Source organism: Squalius cephalus (genome assembly GCF_949319135.1).
Source record: "Squalius cephalus genome assembly, chromosome: 19".
Lineage (NCBI taxonomy): Eukaryota > Metazoa > Chordata > Actinopteri > Cypriniformes > Leuciscidae > Squalius > Squalius cephalus.
Window position 1 is genome coordinate 2,434,747 of NC_137140.1, and position 21,350 is coordinate 2,456,096.

The following is a 21,350-nucleotide window of genomic DNA, read 5'->3' on the forward strand; positions in this document are numbered from 1 at the left end:
GTAGAAATACAAACATAGATGCCTCACCGTGTCTCTGTAAGTCGTCCGCCATATTGGAACGGTCCGTGATCACTCGAGAGCAAGTTGAAAAAAATCTGCGCATGTAGCTAAACTAACACAATGCAACTAGACAAAGTTGCATCTGCTAACACGAGTTACCACAGAATAACAAACATATACATACATACAATACATAACAAACACAAACTAACACATTCCCACCTTTAAAAGGTTATTATCCCATTTCTTCGGGAATTTAAATCTAGGCTGTTTGACACCAAAAGCAGCACAATGCTGTGGCTTCATTATTCGTTGTCATCGATTCAATCTTTTTATTCATTATCATTAATTCTTACTGTGAATGGCGAAACACTGACCGTTCCAAGATGGCGGACGCACAGACGTGTCTGGAGTGGCCGAATGTCCCCCAAAAGCGATTCAACCATAAGACATCATATCTATGGATTCAACAGTCGGTTTCCGGAAGTAAAAAAATCCATTCATTTTCTCCATACTGGGGGAATTGATTTTTCAACAATAACTTATAACCATTATACAATTTTTTTTTTAAATAATAATGTTTAACGGAAGAATCCCTGCTGAAAAACTACATTAACCATTATTCTGCACACAAAAAAAAAAAAAAAAAAAAAAAACACTTCACAGATCTGGGAATTTAAACAATCAAGTCGCGTGAAACTGCTTACCGGTAAATATCCGTATATTTTGTAATAGACGTAAAATGAGTTCGTTTCCTCATTAAAGCCGTTATGATCAGTCTTCCACCTTTGTCTTTTTGCCCGATTTTTAACTACCTTTTTTGGGATCAAATCATAGATTTTTAGTAAAAATCCCTATATGGGAAAAATAATTTGTCAAGGCTGACATAACTTTTAAGACAAATAGAAAATCCTACAACATTTTCTAATATCTTTTAAATTATGCCACATATCCTAAGCCAAATTAAACTTTTCTCAGTAAGCTCACAAGCTAAGCAAATAATTATTTGCTTAACTATTTCTTTAATATTTTTCTCTAAAATAATGAAAAATATAAAGATTTGGACTTTAACCTATAATACATTAAATTATTATTTAACAGAGATTTTAAAATAGATCTTCACCTAAACTATTCAAGCAGAGTCTTAATTCAACTATCAATCCTGGCTTCTTCTGCTCGCAAATTAAGAAGTTGATCATCTCTCCAGTCAGAGAGTGTCTTTGTTGTTTTGTACCGGAAGAAATAACGACATGTTCCTTTTATTCCTTAAAGATACATGTCCATTTTCAAAGTCCAAATCCTGTGATTTTTGTTGTTGTAAATGAAACATTTAGCTCTAAATAAATAATAGGTATGTGTTTGTGAAGTGAAATCTTAAATTACCTCAAAATGATCTCTTCTACGGAGTTTGCTTTCCAGTGAGAGTGAAATCTCGTGGAATCTGAGCTGTCACTCAAACCTCGCGATATTTGTTGTTTACTGTTGGCGGCTGAGGGCCCGTCCCTTCTGTACTGGAAAGCTGCTTCTGACATTTGAATGAAAAACATCCTCTTAAAAGCGCAAAAACGATGGCTTCAGCTCTGGAGCAGTTCGTGAATAATGTGCGGCAACTTTCCGCTCAAGGTACGGACATTTACACCGCTCGTGAACACTCAGAGTAACGAATCCGTGGGCTAACTAGCTTAATGCTAAAACTAGTTAGCTTGAAAGCATGCTAGCTGTTTATACTTCAGGCAGTAACACATGGTATTTGTTTATCTTACTCTGTTCGTCCGACTACTAATACAAAAACGTAAAGCTGCTGAATATTTGCACATCATAACCGCTCAGCTTTTAAATTAATGAAATTACTGGACGTGTCATGTTAGCTGAGTCATTTATAAAATATGGCATAAAATACCTTCATAACAATAATAGTAAACCTGTAATTGGTTATCTTCCGGATCTTACTATTAGTTGCATTGACATCATGGATAAAAATTATTAACAACTTGTGTTATTTCTGTAAAGAGGAGTCAGAAACAATATTTTCAGTTGTACTTGTACAGATTTATTTGAGTCTCCGCTTTCATCGAGTGTTTTTTTTAAAAAGATTGTTACAATATCTGAGATACTGGTTAATTGGAGATGGACAATATAATTAAAATTCAAAATAAATGTCAACTTTACCAAATGGCTGACTTAAAGATCTGTTATGATACAAATATTTTTTAAAGTTATGACATCTCTGCCACTGAAAAATATAATTGATGTGTTGGATGTATGAAGAATCAAATACAAAAAGATTTGATGTTTGTTATTAGTGTTTCTCTGTCACGTAAAGCAAATATTCAGGGAGGCGGAACTGTTCATCATCATTTCACAAACAAAAAATTTGATCTTGATCGCATATGCATTTACTTTAGAATAATATCACTAACATGAATCATGTTGTCATGTGCTTCTCAGGTCAGATGACTCAACTATGTGAACTGATCAATAAAAGCGGGGAGCTTCTGGCCAAGAATCTCTCCCATCTGGACACTGTTCTCGGAGCGTTGGACATCCAAGAGCACTCGCTTGGGGTTTTAGCGGTTCTGTAAGTCCGTGACTTGTTGAGTCCCATAGCACTGAGAGTTTATGAAGTGTTTTGCGGCTGTCTGAAAGAGTTACTGTTTTGCAGGTTTGTGAAGTTTTCCATGCCAAACATCCCTGATTTCGAGACCTTGTTTTCCCAAGTCCAACTCTTCATCAGCACCTGCAACGGAGAGCACATCCGATACGCCACAGACACGTGTACGAAAACACCTCAGCTTGTTTGTTTGTTTTTCATCACACTAGCCGCGTTTCCATTACCCTTCAAATTGCACAAAATGAAATTGCGAATTGAAAATACGTCCAATGGAAACTCTTCAATTTAAATGCAATGTAAGCAGTTTTTGCGCATTTACAGTCACCTGACGTAGTGTGTTTGGACATAATATGAGACAGAGTTCTTTATTAAGCTCATAAAAGACAAAAGAATTACAGGAATAATGGATTCTAAACAAAGAAATGCCACAATCAAGACCTCGAAGCAGATATGAGGGAGAAACACCCAGAAACGCCTCATATGAGCCACTCACAAGTATAAGGGTCTTTCCTTGCCATTAATGATTGGATAACACGCATACGTCTCCTTCCATTAATAATAATGACCATTATGGACAAACCTACCAATGTCCGTCGCCATGATGATTGGAATTACTCATCGCAAGAGGAAAAAATTAGAGTTTTAGTCGCATAACATCGGTTAATGGAAACGGCGTCATTTCCCAATAATTTTTTGTCGACATTTCAAAAAAAATCACAAAAGTTTTGTGCAAATCTGTAATGGAAACGACGAGCCTACTGTTTCATTTGTATTCCTCTTTTAATTTTTTTTCTTCTCCTTTCAGTTGCTGGTCTGTGCCATCAGTTGACAAATGCCCTTGTAGAAAGAAAACAGGCAAGTGTCTTTATCTCATTTTAGAGTTGTCATCTTTAAATTACACGAGTGATGTTAAGTTGTCTTGTTCTCCACAGCCCTTGCGTGGAATAAGTATACTTAAACAGGCCATAGACAAGATGCAGATGAACACAAATCAGCTTACCTCAGTGCACGCAGACCTGTGTCAGGTGAGTCTGGAGTCGGAGAACATTACTTTGTGTCAGTGCAGTGCTATTAACTTGTTATAGATAATTAAAGATGGAATTGTGTGGTAAGCAAAGTAAGAGGCAACAGTAACGCTGTGAAAATGATAATACAGGGATGTTTTGGTTATTATTATTTATTGCAGTGGAAAGTCTGTCATTGTAATAGCTAAGAGAACAAACTAAACATTAGCCGCTTTCCGACCGGAGGAACCTTTTCACAGTTCCTAGAACTATTGGCTAAAGTACCCGGATGTCGGCGTGTTCGCACCGCAGGAACTAGGAACGATTTTAGTTCTAGGAACTCCATTTGTAGGAACTAATTTAGGTCCTACTTCAGAGTAGGGTCTAAACCACCACTATAGGAACTATCCGTGACGTTAGTGTTCGCTGATTGACCGAACGCACGCGGAACACCAGCACCCGCCATTTTTAAAACAGCTATAATGTAAACACACAGATTATAGCCTATATATTTACTCCAGAAACTAACTATACAAACATGGAAAACAGTGATAGATGGGTCTCTAAACCTTTATGCTGAAGAGAAAATCCAACGCAACTTTGAGGGGACCAAGTGAAACATGATTATGTATTTCTGCTCAGCTAACAACACTGGACATCAACCACACGGCATAGGCTAATAACCTTTTTTTCATATACTGTCTACTTTCTATAACAGTTCTATCTGATAAGATATTAAACAGTACTGTTAGACAGATCGCTAACTAATAAACACAGAGAATGCGAGCATTGTTTGCTCTGGCGTTCTCAGCGCCGCCAAAATAAAGGTCCGTCGCGCCGTCAAAATAAAAGTCACCGTTCTTGCGTCACTCCCTTACCCCTCCTACCAGTTCCTATGGCCACTGGGCCAGTGCGAACGCAAACAGCAAAACCGAGTTTATTTTTTGTTTATTTATTTGGATCCCCATTAGCTTCCACAATGTGGTTGCTAGTCTTCCTGGGGCCCATAAAAGAGTTTGGGGGAGAGTAGTTCTTAGAACTGTTTAGAAGTGGACAGTTCCTATAACTAAGTTCCTGTAACTAATTGGTCGGAAAGCGGCTATTGTCTGACAAATATGAACAATTGAAATGAAATCCCCACAAAGCTGTCAGTTTCAGTAAATGAAAGAATGTTCTGGCAAGAAACGCAGGCGACTTCAGCCCAGATGTTTATTAGTCAAGTTGATCTTTGATCATTTTAGACAGAAACGTTTTACTTTTTTGAATTTGAATATTTTATATTCCCCCTGTAGTCAATACTATTATCCCTTAAAACTCGTCTTTGATCACCAAAATGACATGTTTAAGTGTTTTTTCATGCCTTAAAATAGTTTGAATGTAACTCGACACCCTTGTCTCATTTAGTATACGCGGTTCTATGAATATGCAAATACAATCCACAGATCAGTCATGATAGAGGAGACTGATAGTCTTTCAGGAGGTTTCCCAGACAGCGTTTAAATTAAGATGGGAGTAGGCCTTAATCTAGAACGATTCATTAAACATGGCTTTCTGAAACACAGATTAAGTACAGATTACTAAAACTTGGGCTATGAAGTCCTTAACTAAAACAAAATAAAATACATTTAAAACCAACTGTGCTAGTCTTAAAGGGTTAGTTCACCCAAAAATGAAAATTCTGTCAGTAATTGCTCTCCCTTATGTTGTTCCGACCCCGTACGACTCCCGTAAGAAAATATTTCTGATGAAATCTGAGAGCTGTCTCACTCCTCCATAGGCTTCTCTGTAATTGAAACTTGCCGGCCCAGAAAAGTTAGTAAAGACATTGTTAAAATAGTCCAAGTGACTACAGTGGCTCAACCTTAAGTTTATCAAGCGACGAGAATACTTTTTGTGCGCAAAAAAACTAAAATAATGACTTTATTTAACACTTCATTTTCTTCTGTATGTCTCTGAGTGAGTTCACGTAGTGTAACAACGCAGCGCTTCTGGGTTGTACGTCAGAACGGAGGCTCACTATTGGCCGACGCTGGTCATGTGATGCGTGTGATGCTGGCCAATAGTGAGCCTATGTTCTGACTAGGGCTGTCAACGAATATTCTAAATTCGAATATATATTCGAATAGTTTTAAAAAACAGAAATTCGAACGTGAAAATTAATATTCGAATGTGAATTTCGAATATGGAAAAACACGACCGCGGAAGCAGAGGCGCGGCTGTCTGCTTTGCGAGTGGGCGCGCGCGCTGCCTGAGGGACAGGTCACACGAGTCGCACTGTCTAGCACAGCGTCACTGCTGAAAGTTGACAGTGCACTAAAAAGACAATGGAATAAATTGCAGTCAGTGTTTCTTCCTTTTTTTAATACAAGCACCAAGAATGTAAGTAGCCTTTTTCTTTTTTTAATAGCACTTTATTTTTTATGAACCTCAGGGTAAAAGTTCTTTGTTGTCACATTTCTCGGAATTGTTTGCCTCATTTTATTTAACGTTAAACAGAAAAGTTCTATGTTGACCACAGCACAGCTCGCTCGGAGCGTTCAATGTCGGTTCTATACTGTAAAACTTCAATTAATGTTAATAAATTTGTTTCAATCACTGAATGAAGCCTGCTATTTGGGACAAGAGTCGCGACCTTAAATTGCTTGCACAAAACTCTTGATCAGCACTCAACATGTGCTTATTGTTGTTGTTAATTTAAACCGTTATGCGCAGAGAGAGCGTGAGCGCGAGGGCGAGAGAGAGAGAGAGAGAGAGAGAGTGCCTGCGAGTGAGCGAGAGTGAGGTCTGCGATCTTGGCCGTTAGTTTATTTACTTGGTTTTGTGTTGGTAATACATTGTCAAATATGTTTAAACTTAAATTAATTAACTACCTATACAAGTAGTTATGTCTCTTTGTATTAATGTGTCCTGTTATTGACGTAATGTGCGTCATTGACAAAATGCGCAACCATGTTCGAATAGTTCGAATATTCCTGTGTTTTTTAGAGGGAATATTCGAACGTCATTTTTGAGCAATTTTGACAGCCCTAGTTCTGACGTAGTTATTTTTCTCGTCGCTTGATAAACTTAAGGTTGAGCCACTGTAGTCACTTGGACTACTTTAATGATGTCTTTACTAACTTTCTGGGATGGCAAGTGTCAATTACAGAGAAGCCTATGGAGGAGTGAGACAGCTCTCACTTTCTGAACGAAAGTCTTACGGGGTTGGATCGACATGAGGGAGAGTAATTACTGACAGAATTTTCATTTTTGGGTGAACTAACCCTTTAATTAGCAGGAGCAAGTCTGTCTATAAAACATGGAATGAACCATGAAAAGCTTAAAATTGTATGGAACCAAGAAGAAAATCCAAGGAAAAAACTTTACTTAGCAAAGAAAAACTGCACACTTCAGCTGTGGAATCAAAGAAAAGGAATGCCTGGAAATCTATTTTTTAATTAATTCAATGCAAATTAACCCATCTAGAGCAATAAAACAACTTCAGGTAGGATTGAATCATAAGCTTTATTACCTTACTGTTTTGTGGACATTACAGCGGTAATTCAATACCGGTGTTGTGGAAGAATATACAAATAAACCTAAAAAAACCTGTTGTTGATGACCATGAAAAATAAAATTAAATAAATACAAATAAAATTAAATAAACCTGCCAGGAGGTTAATGTTGTGTTTGAAAGAAGACATGTGTGTTTGTATATATATATCTTCACTGACATAGTCAACAAGTAATCCATGTGTCATCTTTGAAACAACATTAATCTGAAGTTAAACCTCCCTTGTGTTAGGTTTAGTTTAAGCCTCAGTTTAGTCCTGAAATAGCTCTAGTCTTCCTCCAGGAAATCAGTTTATTAATCTCTGGACTAGACTTATAAGTTTAGGACTATTTAAAACCATGACAGAGAAAGCAGATTTCTGTTAATCTGGGGGCCGTATTCACAAAGAATTTTAAGGCTAAAAGTAGCTCCTAACTGGCGAATTTAGGAGCAACTCCTAAAAATAATGGGCGTGTCACTCGTAACTTTAGGACTCCTAATTTTTTTGACTAAGAGTAATTCACGAAGCATTTTAGCCCTAAAAGTAGCACCTAAGCCTGGGACAGCTTAAAAGAAGTCGAGAGGACTCCTAACTCACTAAGACCTTCACAAACCGCTTTCTGTGGCATTTCACGCTGCGATGTTTTGAAATGCGTATGCGGCGCTACAGGAGCTTCCCATCGCGAGGGAACTATTCTGCATTGTAGGCATAACTAGGGATGAAATAACGCCACAAACAACAACCAAAACTAGGCTACTCATTGCATGTAAACTAATTGTACCGTATCATTGTGAATCAAATTAAAATGTTCTTCTCTTTGCAAACGTAGGCAGAGGCATATAGTGACAGATTAATTCAATAATGTTGCAAAGATATTGCATCAATCCATATGTTTCATTAGGCTATAGGCTATTTGTTTTGCCTTGCTCTTTATTCATTTAGGCTATTTATTCAGTTATTCATCATCTTCCGTCCTTCGCACTACTTGTGTAGCGCACGCATTCTCAGACCTGTCACCTGTCACTCATCATCGTAGGGGAGGGGTTTGGAATCATTCCCACGTTACAATCATCAGCCAATCAAAGTGGTCACTTCAGTCAAGCTCGTGCATGAGTAATGACGTCATCCATAGCAACGAAGACTCACTCTTAGTTTAGGAGTTGTCATTTTTCTTTACTAAGAGTAGGTCTGAAAGGCGTTGTGAATAACTTCTAAGAGAAAACTCCTAGCTAAAATGTTTTAGTGCGATTTAGGAGTACTCCTAGTGGTAAGATAAAATGCTTTGTGAATACGGCCCCTGGTTTTAAAGCCCATTTTAGTCTTGGACTAGGCTTAATGTCTGTCCAGGAAACCGCTCCTCTGAGGAGTCTTTTATATAAAAACAAATGGTGCCTAATTAAAAGCTAAACATTAGTACCATGAAAGTACAACATTTTAAAGAATAAATAGTATTGAAACAAAATCTAGTGCATTCATTTCATGAAAAAAGAAAGAAGCTTGTGGACGAAAAGTGTGAAACACTGTGTCCTAACTACACGCCACGCCGCGCGATAAAAGGTTGTTTTCCATGTTAATGAGAGTGTTTGTCCTATCCAGCCGCAACGGCGACACGCGACAATTCTATTTTAGAAACTGTTTCTATTTTTCTGCGACGTTGCGCTGGAACAACAAACACAAAGTGTGACGATGATAATCTCAAGCACTGTTTATGAGCTTAATTTAATGTTAAAAGCGTGTAATGTGACTCTGAGTATCATTTAGTGCTCCAGCTTTGAGGCTGTAAAAGCAACAATGGATAATTCACCTCAGATCTTGAAATTAAACAAATGGAAACAAGAACGTTCAAACTGTGAACAAACAAGTGTATTCTTTGACAAAGATTGTTTTAGTAACTCAGTAGCCTATGTATTGTTAATAATGTTTAAATGGTGTAATATTTGTGAATTTGATTATGTAGCGACTTATCCATTTTCTTGCGAGTGCCGTCAGGATTACTCTCTGGTGCCGCGCACTCGCCGCGAGACTCTGCCCACATGTTGTTCTGATTGGCTGACTCCGCCCACTCACTGTTCTGATTGGCTGACTCCGCCCACACGCTGTTCTGATTGGCTGTGGGTTTTGATTGACTTTGATTGATTATCGTGTCTACTTAGGATATAAGTGATAAACATCAGAGGGTTAAACAGACTTTTTCTTTTTCAGATGTTTATTGTGCAACTAATAATAATGCAGCCCTGTGTTTACAGTTATGCCTATTAGCCAAGTGCTTCAAACCTGCAGTCCCGTTCCTGGAGCTGGACATGATGGATATTTGCAAGGAGAACGGAGCGTACGACGCAAAGCCCTTTCTGTGTTATTACTACTATGGAGGCATGATCTACACCGGTCTGAAGAACTTTGAACGGGCACTGTATTTCTTTGAACAGGTATTCATTTTTTTGTGCAGTCTTGCATGCTTTTTGTGGAAGAACGTCGTTTAGGTTGTGCTTCGGCTCTGCGTGACTGTGTGGATGAACATGGTTCTTGCTAATGACTAAAAAAAATAGAGAGATTATCCTATCGCTCATTAAACATTCAGTCTGCTAGGCTTAAGAGATTTAACCAGTTTAGATGGAAAGGATCTCAAGCTGACTAGCTGAAGACTGTAGCTTTACCCATTAAAGCAACACCAAAGATTCTTTTGTACCTTAAAATAATGTTTCCAAAATCGTTTCAGTGGTTCATCAACTCGTAACAGGGTGAACGGCACTCACACACACGCACACACACTCTCGCACACGCACACACACTCTCGCACACGCACACACACTCTCGCACACGCACACGCACACACACTCTCGCACACGCACACACACACTCTCGCACACGCACACACACTCTCGCACACGCAGACACACTCTCGCACACGCACACACTCTCTCGCACACGCACACACACTCTCGCACACGCACACACTCTCACGCACACAAACTCTCGCACACACTCACACTCTCGCTCACGCACTCACACTCTCGTACACACACGCACACTCACACTCTCGTACACACACGCACGCACACACACTCTCTCTCACACACACATACACTCACAATCACACACTCTCACACTCTCTCACGCACACACACTCACACTATCATACACTCACTCTCACACACGCACACACACTCACACTCTTGCTCACGCACGCACACTCACACTCTCGTACACACGCACACACACACTCTCTCTCACACACACTCACAATCACACACACACACTCTCTCACACACACGCACACTATCATACACTCACTCTCACACACACTCACACTCTCGCTCACGCACACACACTCACACTCTCGTACACGCACGCACACACACACTCTCTCTCACACATACACTCACACACACTCTCTCTCACACATACTCACAATCACACACACTCACACTCTCTCACACACACGCACACACTATCATACACTCACTCTCGCTCACGCACACACACTTACACTCTCGTACACACACGCACGCACACACACACACACACACACTCTCTCTCACACACATACACTCACAATCACACACACTCACACTCTCTCACACACACGCACACACTATCATACACTCACTCTCGCTCACGCACACACACTTACACTCTCGTACACACACGCACACACATACTCTCACACACTCTCTCACACACACGCACACACATACTCTCTCTCACACACATACACTCACAATCACGCACACACTCTCACACACTCTCTCACACGCACGCACACACACACACACACACTCTCTCTCACACACATACACTCACAATCACACACACGCACACACATACTCTCACACACTCTCACACACACGCACACACATACTCTCACACACTCACTCACTCTCTCACACACACACACACACACACTCACACACTCACACACACACACACACACACACACACACACACACACACACACACAATCCCACACCAGACATGCGTCAAAGCAGCCATAGCAACTTCTATTTATATTTTATATGACGAGACTATTTACCTACATACTAAGAAATGTAATACATGCCACATGCAGACTTCCATAAACTTCACTGAGTGATGGGCCTAGCGAATCAGAACTGATTCACTGAGATGAACTGATTCACAGAAATGAATCAAACTCTATCACTGTTTTTGCAGTTGCGGTGTAACAGAAAGTTAATGACCAAGTAAAAAGCACATTAAAATCATTGTGAAATTCACAATTAATATATGGTATTATAAATATGTTGTAAATGTCCAGTATATTTTGCATCCTCATGTCTAATTCCCCAGTAAATAAGTATCTATTCTACTCTTCTAGCCTTAAGTGAATCTTTCTGTCTGTCTTCAGGCAATAACCACTCCTGCGATGGCTGTCAGTCACATCATGTTAGAAGCGTACAAGAAGTACATCCTCGTGTCCCTCATCCTTCATGGCAAAGTCCAGCAGCTTCCCAAATACACGTCACAGATCGTGGGCCGATTCATCAAGGTGAGCCTCTCTGCCTCGACATTAGGGACAATTAACATGAACTAGCGCTTAAACCGGTTTGGATTATTGCGATTATTAGGGATGCACTGATACCACTTTTTTTCAGACCAAGTACAAGTGCTTACATTTGGGTACCCGCCGATACCAAGTGCCAATATGAGTATTTAATAATACCATTACAGTTCTTCTAATCATGTTTTATTTTCATCAGGGGTTTTTCACTCTATGACTGTAACAAAGTAAATAGGCCTATACAACTTGTATTATCAAATTGCTTGTGTTAAAGGAGCTATTTCTCACCTGTCCTCTTAATTTAGCAGAGCATAGTTTGCAGTCTGCTCTACTTTTATCATCATCGCTTATCTTAAAATATCTCCAATCGGCTGACATTTCTCCTCCTGCCTGCTCAACTGACGAGAGGTTAGGCTAGTGTCAGGTTGCCATAAGGGGCCGTTCACATATCACGTTTTTTGCACGTGCAAATTTGTTATTTCAAATGTAGGCGCGCGGTAAGCCCGCTCATAATAGAAGCGGCATGCGGTGCGGCGCACTCTTTTTCCAGGCGTGTCTATGTTCATAGTTGCATAGCAACAACATTTTATGTAACATTTTATGGAACATTTTATGGAAACGCGTTTTTTGATATGTGAACGGCCCCTTAAAGGGATAGTTCACTTTGAAATAAAATTTTGGTATGTTTTAGCTTACCTCAAGGGCATCCAAGATGTAGGTGTCTTTGTTTCCACAGTAGTTTCAATTTTTATATTTTTACGTCAAACCGTTCTTGTCTGTCAGTCGTATAATGCAGGTCTATGGTCACTGTCTCAAAGAGCATGCACAGAGTCCAAATTAAACAATTCCCCATCGTCCAAATTAAACAATTCCCCATCGTAAGTACACATTGATGGCCTAAGACACGAAACGAGCGGTTTGTGTGAGAAAACGAACAGTATTTATATAGACTGGTGCATAGATATATATACACTAGATGTCGCATTAAAGACATTCGTTCCAATGAACTGCCGTAGACAAGGCTACATCTAGTGTATATATATCTATGCACCAGTCTGCGCACACGTCACACAATAGGATGCGCCCGCGCCCTCAGATCACTTGGACGTGGCTGTGTATAAGAGGTAAAAACGATATAAATACTGTTCGTTTTCTCACACAAACCGCTCGTCTCGTGTCTTAGGCCATCAATGTGTACTTACGATGGGGAATTGTTTAATTTGGACTCTGTGCATGCTCTTTGAGACAGTGACCACAGACCTGCATGAAATGACTGACAGACAAGAACGGTTTGAACTAAAAATATCAAAACTGAAACTACTGCGGAAAAAAAGACACCTACATCTTGGATGCCCTTGAGGAAAGCTAAAACATACCAAAATTTTATTTCAAAGTGAACTATCCCTTTAAAGTGGTGTCAGGTGCAGTTGCATCAGGGTATTTTTACGAGTACGTGTACATGAGCACAGTATTGGACCGACACCCGAGTACTAGTATCGGTATCGGTGCATCCCTATCGATTATGCAATTGCAAAGGCTGCGATTATTTTTTTTTTTTCTATGCGCATCATGTCAGTGACGTATGACTCTGTGATCAGTAGTAAACGCGGCTCACTCTGAAAGCTCTGTGAGTTTGAGTCGCTTATAACGTGCATTTGAAAAAGAAACACGCGTCAGACATCTTTCCAGACATGAGACGCATTTATGAACCTCTTGTCCAACAAAAGACAACATTTAATAACATGCTTTTCCTCCAGACTCACTTCATGAGGACAGCTGAGCTCTTCTGTGAGATGATGAGCTTCTGACACGGATTAAACACACGACTGCCTTATTCTATCAAAGCGTCTCAGTCTTCTGTTTATTCAGATGCAGAGAGTGTGATGACCGATAGGGGTTTCCTGGAATGATGTGTGTTATTGTACTTCTGTGGCGTGTGTGTGTGTGTGTGTGAGACGCCCTCTGGTGTTCAGATGAAGCAGCGTTTACTACCGATCAGCCGTACTCTGACAAACTGGGCATAAAATAATTGCAGCCTTTGCCAAATTGTGTGCAGTTTCATTTTGATTAATTGTGTAGCCCTACTCAACATGTAATGTGGCATTTCTGCTCTTGACCAGGACTTCAGGAGAGCACCTTAAAAGGGGTGGTTGATTATGATTTGACTTTTCTGACTTTAGTTAGTGTGTGATGTTGCTGTTTGAGCATAAACAACATCTGCAAAGTTACAACGCTCAAAGTTCAAAGCAAAGGGAGATATTTGCTTTTACAGAAATAACTTTTTAAGGACTACAACAAACGGCTGGTAGAGACTACACCACATTCCTCCCGGGTTAGTGACATCACCAACCCTAGAATTTACATAAACCCCGCCCCCGGGAACGCGTTTTATAGATTATCAAGACAGAATAAGCTAATCAATGACTAGAAGATAACTACACATACATAAATTCGTCAACTAACCATTCAGAAATGTCCTGTTGCTTCTACATGTTGTCACTTCTTCTTGAGTCTCTCCATCTTTGTCTGACTCCGGTTTGAACATAAAAGGCTAAAAGTTTTGGAAATTTTCAGTGCATGTGTGTGAGGTAAAAGGACACAAGCTCTTGAAGCTCCGCCCCCTGTGCCGGGAGCAGCAGCTCATTTGCATTTAAAGGAACACACACAAAACTGTGTTTTTGCTCACCCTCAAAAAGTGACAATTTTAACATGCTATATAAAAATATCTGTGGGGTATTTTTAGCTAAAACTTCACACACACACTCTGGGGACATCAGAGACTTACTTTACATCTTGTGAAAAGGGCATTATACCACCCCTTTAAAGGCTCCATAAGCTAATCATATTTTGTGTGTGTGTGTGTGTGTGTGTGTGTTTGTGATGTAAAGCCCCTCAGTAATGCTTACCACGAGCTGGCTCAGGTGTACGCCACCAATAACCCGGCAGAGCTGCGTCTTCAGGTCAGCAAACACAGCGAGACGTTTGCACGCGACAACAACACCGGCCTGGTCAAACAATGCCTGTCCTCACTCTACAAGAAGAACATTCAGAGGCTAACCAAGGTCTGAAGTTACAATAATCAGATGCTCTGCGTGTATTTCGTTTGTTTTGTAAATTTGCAGGCGTGATATACTGTGTGCTGATAAACGGAAATGGTGATCTCTGTTCTTTTGATTGACAGACATTCTTGACATTATCCTTACAAGACATGGCAAGTCGAGTTCAGCTCTCCGGCCCTCAAGAAGCCGAGAAATACGTCCTGCATATGGTAGGAAATCGGCTTCACAACGACACACAGCTCCTCTAATCACATGTTTATTTTGTGATGTTCGACATTGGAAATGAATTGGAAATTCTATAAAAATGTTATTATTAATCAGCCACAGTAGTTTTTGATAATGTGTAAATATACATCCAAATGAAAAGCCTAATAAAAGTGAGTAATTATGTGTAAGCGACTAGGGAACGTGCGGCCGCTGTGTAACTATGGAAGCTTGTTTCTGCCACGGAACAAAAAAGTAAATTAGTACTTTTTATTTCACAATTCTGACTTTATTTCATTTTATTTTTTGCGAGTTACTCTGAGTAAAATTAGACATGAACTAGTGTAAATGTAATTTGTATCATAGTGTTATTAATATTTTGAATTAGCCTTTTTTTATATTTTTTTGTGTTCATGTTTAGTTTAATTTTTAGATTTCATTATGCGCTTTATTGTTATTTTTTTTAAATATTGCTATTAAGGTTTAATTTATTCTTTATTTTTTAGTTTATTTAGTTTTAGTTTTTATTTATTTCCAGTGGATTTTAGTGATTCAACTCTAATTTTCTGTTAGTTTTTCAACTTTTATTTATATTTTATTCTAGTTTGGCTTTATTTCAATTAACAGAAATGTTTTTAATAGTTTTAGTATTAGTTACGATAATGACCCTGAAACAAACTCACAGTTGCGATTGAGAAAAAAGTCAGAATTGTGAGATATTTTTTGATTTATTTATTTCTGTGTCAGAAACAAGCTTACATATATAACTCCTATATAATATGAAATATATATTTTCTACTTGATTATTTCCTGTTGAGAATCACTGGATGTTTTGCGGTGACATATTTAAACAATTTGTCTTGCTCTGCTTCATGTTTGTTTAATATTTGCAGATTGTTGGTGCTCAAATCTTTCCTTTTTCATCTCTCAGATTGATGATGGAGAGATTTATGCAAGTATCAACCAGAAAGACGGCATGGTCTGTTTCCATGACAACCCTGAGAAATACAACAACCCTGCAATGCTCCACAAAATTGACCAAGAGGTTAGTAATTATAAAACAGTGCTTTTCTCACTTCACTGCTGATGTAGTAGAAAACAAGAACATGAAGCCTAAAATACCACCAGAGAACAACATGCACTGTATATTTACACCCTCATTATCTCTTTAATCATCTCTTTCAAGGACATTTGAGAGAAATTTGAATACATACTTATATTTTTATGATAAATGTAATGTATATGAAGAAGAAATCTCAGATTCTGCACTACTTGAATTAAACTATAAATGCAATATAATGTTTATGCACAGCTGATTTGTTATTCATTATATAATGTTTATTTCAGATATTTAAACACTCATTTATATGTTATCGTAGAGTATTTGAGTCCACAGATGTCTCAGTGTTAATCTGTCTTTGACTCTAATGCAGATGCTGAAATGTATAGAATTGGATGAGAAACTAAAGTCCATGGATCAGGAAATCACCGTAAATCCTCAGTTCGTGCAAAAGGTACCAGTTTGAGCAACATTTTGAATTAAAGCTCTTATAACCAGGTAGGGGTGGGCAATCTGATATCATGATCAATCTTGAAGACGTCTGACTGCGCTGACTGGCCATATTATATCATGTGACTTTCATGCATGGCGACACGTTTGATAAAAACATTTCAACAACAGGAGTAGGGCTGTGCGATCTATCAAATTTTAGTTTCGATTTTGATTTTGGCTTCCAAACGATTATGAAAACGTGATAATCAAGATAAAATGATCATTGTGCCGCGTGCCATTCCTTTCCTTTAAAGGCACACTATGCAGTTTACGTTTTTAGTCAAACAGCGACCCCTAGAGTCGCTGTGGAGTACTTGTATTTAACGTTACTGTCGTATTTACTCACGCAGAGCCGTCTCAACATACATAGAACATAGAACGCAAGCAAGTTTACAAATAAGAGATTTACTTATTAGTCCGTCAACAAGAACGCCAGGTCCGCATCGCTGTTGCATCCTTTGCTGCTCTTTAGCTCTCGCTAACGAGTGAAAGCCGAGTGTGACTCTTGTCCGGTTCCTCACGCGGTCAGTTTCTCGTTTTCTTTTCCTTGAATCTTTCGACTCCACTGTGATTGGATGGCTGGGTAAAAAGTGACAGTGATGAGCGCTGCGTTTTACCCAAAGTTGAACATTCAAAAAATACGCCAAAAAACCATTGGTGGACACACGGCTTATGTGAATAGAGAAATCAGATGCGTGTCATTAGATTAGATCATGCGTTTGGTCTTAAAGCCTCATGCAAATATCTGCAGCTGTCTGTTATTAATGTTAAAAGACAAAGACAACATCACTCACTGCTCTTGACTGAATAACTGTAGTAGTTTTAATATGAATCAATGTATGTTTAATTCATGTGATATGCAGTGTGTTAACGTTTAACTCAGGGTTTGATGACTGTTTGGACAACTGATTGTTTAATGCAATACTGTGTTTTAAAGGGATACTTCAGGATTTAGCATTAAGCTTTGTATTAGTAGAAAACCTGTAGTATTTTCGAATTACCGTATTTTCATATCCCCCTTAGATGAGAGATTTATGGATTTTTTGTCTGGAAAAAATCCTCCGATGACGCAAAAATCGTCATTTTGCGTCATCGGAGGATTTTTTGTCCAGAGGCGAGAGACTCCAGCCAGTAGGAGGAGCTGTCCCGTATGTTCTCAACCCGCCCATAGGGGGTGGGATCTCACTCACAGAATGTACACACTGTCAGCCGTCTTTCTTTGGAAGCTAAGCTAGCAAGCTCTTGTTCTGTGGAGAAAGCTGAGTAGTAGGGGTTACCATCCTCTTTGTCCCGGACATGTCCGGCCGTCGAGATCGTCCAAAATGTCCGGGATTCGGCTTTTGCTTTCTGCAGTCGCCATTATGTTTACATGCAGTAGCGGTTTTTGGCACGGGCGAACCGGGCAATCGCCCGGGGCGGCATTTTTGGGGGGGGGCGGCGCCGCCGGAAAAATAATAAATAATGCAAAAAAATAATAAATAATGCAAAAAAATAATGCGCCGCAAAGCGATTTTCTATTATCTATCATTTCACTGTGTGGGGAATTGGCAAATTTGGGCCCCCTGCAGCTGCAGGCGCCCCTGCTTGCTGAGAAGATGCCGTGCACAGAAGCTTTTTGTTTGAGAAGGGGAAAGGGGAGGGTCCGGGGGGGCACGGAGGCGCGGGCGCGGATGACAGTTCATCTCTGGGTCTCTCCCAAATGGAACGGACAAGGGGGGGATCCATATAGTTATCTAAGTCAGTCACACCTCGTCTTTCTTCCAAATAACGCACATTTCATTCATAATATTATAAATACAGGCCTCTATATTTCCTGCACATTTTTGTTTTTCTGAATTGTCTGAATGGCAAATAAAAATAGGTAATACAAAACGATTACTTGATCACCACCACCAAGGTGAATTGGTTTAGTCTTGACTTCTGGTCGTGACTCGTGAGTGACAGTTGGTATGGAGGGGATCAGGGGAAATCAGGGGATTGTCGATGTCGAGTGCCAAATAAGAGATGGACAAGAAAGGTCAAAGCCATCAGGTGCTCAATTTAGAAACGAGCGAAAGATAAAGGTATGCAACTATGTTTTCTCTGTATGATTACGGTATCCATGTCATGAATGAAGGGGCAATATTAATTGGTGGGTATAACTCTTATTTGTTAGCCTTTTTGCTATGATTCTTGCTATATGCTTAACAATAATTCGGTTTTAGCTCAAACACGAGAAATAATTTCACCATAATATTGTTCTTTGCAACAAAACTGTTACAAGTTCAGTTATTACACTGCAAAAAAATCGAAGGGGGTCTCGCCCAGGGTGTAATTCAATGTAGAACCGCCACTGTTTACATACACACCTTTTGTTTCAATCTAACTGAATTCATTCCGATTGGTGAATCTGAATGTAGTGTTTACATGAACGCTAAACAAGTGATCGGTTGATGTGCGTTTTAACATTGCTAATTCCCGCTCCTCCGTGAGAGATACGAGACCGCTGCGTCTCACAGGTAATCACGACACACCGGCCTCACGCCGTTCTCCCGCGGCCCTCAGCCTCGTCCTGCTCGCCACAGTAAACATGATGAATGGCGACTTGGGCGATCTCGAAATCCCGGGCAGACTCGTCATGGAGACTCACTAGTAGCCTAGCCTTGTTGTTTAAACTGTGCTCTCTAACCGGTGGGCGTGGCTTGGGAGTGGCCTCCTAGAGCAGCGAAGCAAGTGCATTCTGGGAGTTGTTGTCTTTCATCCACATAAGCCAAAAATACATTTTCTGGCTTTTCTCAGTCTAGAAATCTCCAAATTCAAAAATAATTTCACATTTCTACTACATAAATGACCCATTTTAAATACACATTCATCTTTCCAGAGGTGAAGTATCCCTTAAATTGTGCAAATAGATCAGTCTGGATATTCTCCATCTCAAAATTGGGAAGATCACGATTCAAATCTTGGATTGTGATCATTTGTTATAAGATAATGATATGATTTTTTTGGGGGAAAATCGCCCATCCCTAAAACCAGGTTGTGATTCCAGGATTAATTTGTGTGTTTTCCCGTTTCCAGAGTATGGGAACGCAGGAGGATGACGTCGGCAGCAAGACGTCAAGCTACTCTTGAAGCTTTAGGGTGGATCACTGCGTTATCCCCGCGTCCCCGTCCTCATCCCAAAAGCTGGAAAACCTTCACGCTCTGTTGAATATGGACTATATTGGAGGAAAACATAAATGTGTGGAATGACCCTTTTTTTTTTTTTTTTTTTTGGTTCTGTCACAGTGCAACCCTAAACAAGAACTCATTTTTGTCAGTGTTTATTTATCAATGCTTGGTTGACATGCCACTTGCATCATTCATGGTCATGCGAAATAAAGAAACTGGACTTCTTTGTTCAAAAGAGTTGATGCTTGTCTTTATTGCAATGAGATCATATACGTGCAAAAAGCCGAACTTGACCAATGTTATCATCTCAAAGTGCATCTTCAGGCTCCATTTAGTGCGCTGACATTTACATGACGTTTCGACAGCTTCTCTGATGTGATGCTCTTTCACCCAAAGACAGTTTCATCCATCAGCCGATCTAATGTTCAGTTCGCCCTCGAGCCGAACGCTCACTGCGGCTCACCGTGATTCAGCAGAGACGTGGCTCGTGGCGAAGGTGTGCTTTTGTTCCAGTCCTCTAGAGGTCTCTCACGATTTGGGCTTCACCATAAATAGATTACACATCATCACATACCCAGAAACTAATGCTACCTGAGCCTGACTTCCACGAAAACATGTTCAGGTCATGTTAGGAAAAAGATGGGCATTTCAAATCCAGGCTTTCCAAAAATAGGTGTTCAATATTACTTAGACGAAATCTGTGCTTCTTCAGAGGAATGTCTTATGTGTGTCTGTCACTACCAAAATAGATTATCAAATTTAGGGTTGCTTGTAATATTATTTAGAGATCATTTATTGATGATTTTGGGGTGTTTCTTGCTTTATATTCAAGTGCCACTATCAAATTAAATAATAAAATGAAAGGATTTCTTGTTAAATTTCAATTAATTTTATTTAAATATTATTTATAAACAATCTATTGATGATTTTGGGGTGTTTCTTGCTTTATATTCAAGTGCCACTATCAAATTAGGTAATAAAATGAAGGGCTTGTTAAATTTAAATTCTTTTTTTTTTTTTTTTTTTTTTGATAATTTCAGATATTAACAATCTATTGATGATTTTGGGGTGTTTCTTCAGAGGAATGTCTTATATTTCTGTCACTACCAAAATAGATCATTAGATTTAGGGTTTTCTAGTTAAATTTCAACTTAATTTTTCTTGTAATATTATTCATAAGAAAATTATTGATGATTTTGAGGTGTTTCTTATCTTATATTCATGTGCCACTATCAAATTCGATAATAAAATGAAGGGCTTTCTTGTTTAATTTCAATTAATTTTTCTTGTAATATTATTTATAAACAATCTATTGATGATTTTGGGGTGTTTCTTCAGAGGAATGTCTTATATTTCAGTGTCACTTCCGAAATAGATTATAAAATTGAGGGTTGCTTGTAGAATTTTCAATTTTATTGAACCTCCTTTTCTTGTAATATTATTTAGATACATTTATTGATGATTTTGGGGGTGTTTCTTGCCTTATATTCATGTGCCACTATCAAATTAAATAATAAAATGAAAGGATTTCTTGTTAAATTTCAATTAATTTTATTTCAATATTATTTATAAACAATCTATTGATGATTTGGGTTGTTTCTTGAGAGATAGTTATCTTATATTCTTGTGTCACTAACAAAATAGATAATTAAATTGAGGGTTGTCTAGTTAAATTTTAACTTTTAGGCTACATTTTTCTTGTAATATTATTCATAAACAAA

General features: G+C 39.0%; 1 protein-coding gene across 1 annotated transcript; it reads left to right on the plus strand.

Moving 5' to 3' along the window:
* The first annotated feature begins 1,304 nt into the window (after window positions 1–1,304).
* Window positions 1,305–19,869, plus strand: cops3 (COP9 signalosome subunit 3). The gene is made up of 12 exons (XM_079851828.1): window positions 1,305–1,623; window positions 2,449–2,578; window positions 2,663–2,775; window positions 3,417–3,466; window positions 3,544–3,636; window positions 9,395–9,574; window positions 11,512–11,652; window positions 14,553–14,726; window positions 14,846–14,932; window positions 15,859–15,972; window positions 16,361–16,441; window positions 19,537–19,869. The coding sequence occupies exons 1-12, from the start codon at window positions 1,569–1,571 to the stop codon at window positions 19,588–19,590; spliced, it is 1,272 nt and encodes a 423-aa protein (XP_079707954.1). The 5' UTR covers window positions 1,305–1,568; the 3' UTR covers window positions 19,591–19,869.
* Window positions 19,870–21,350: the final 1,481 nt, after the last annotated feature.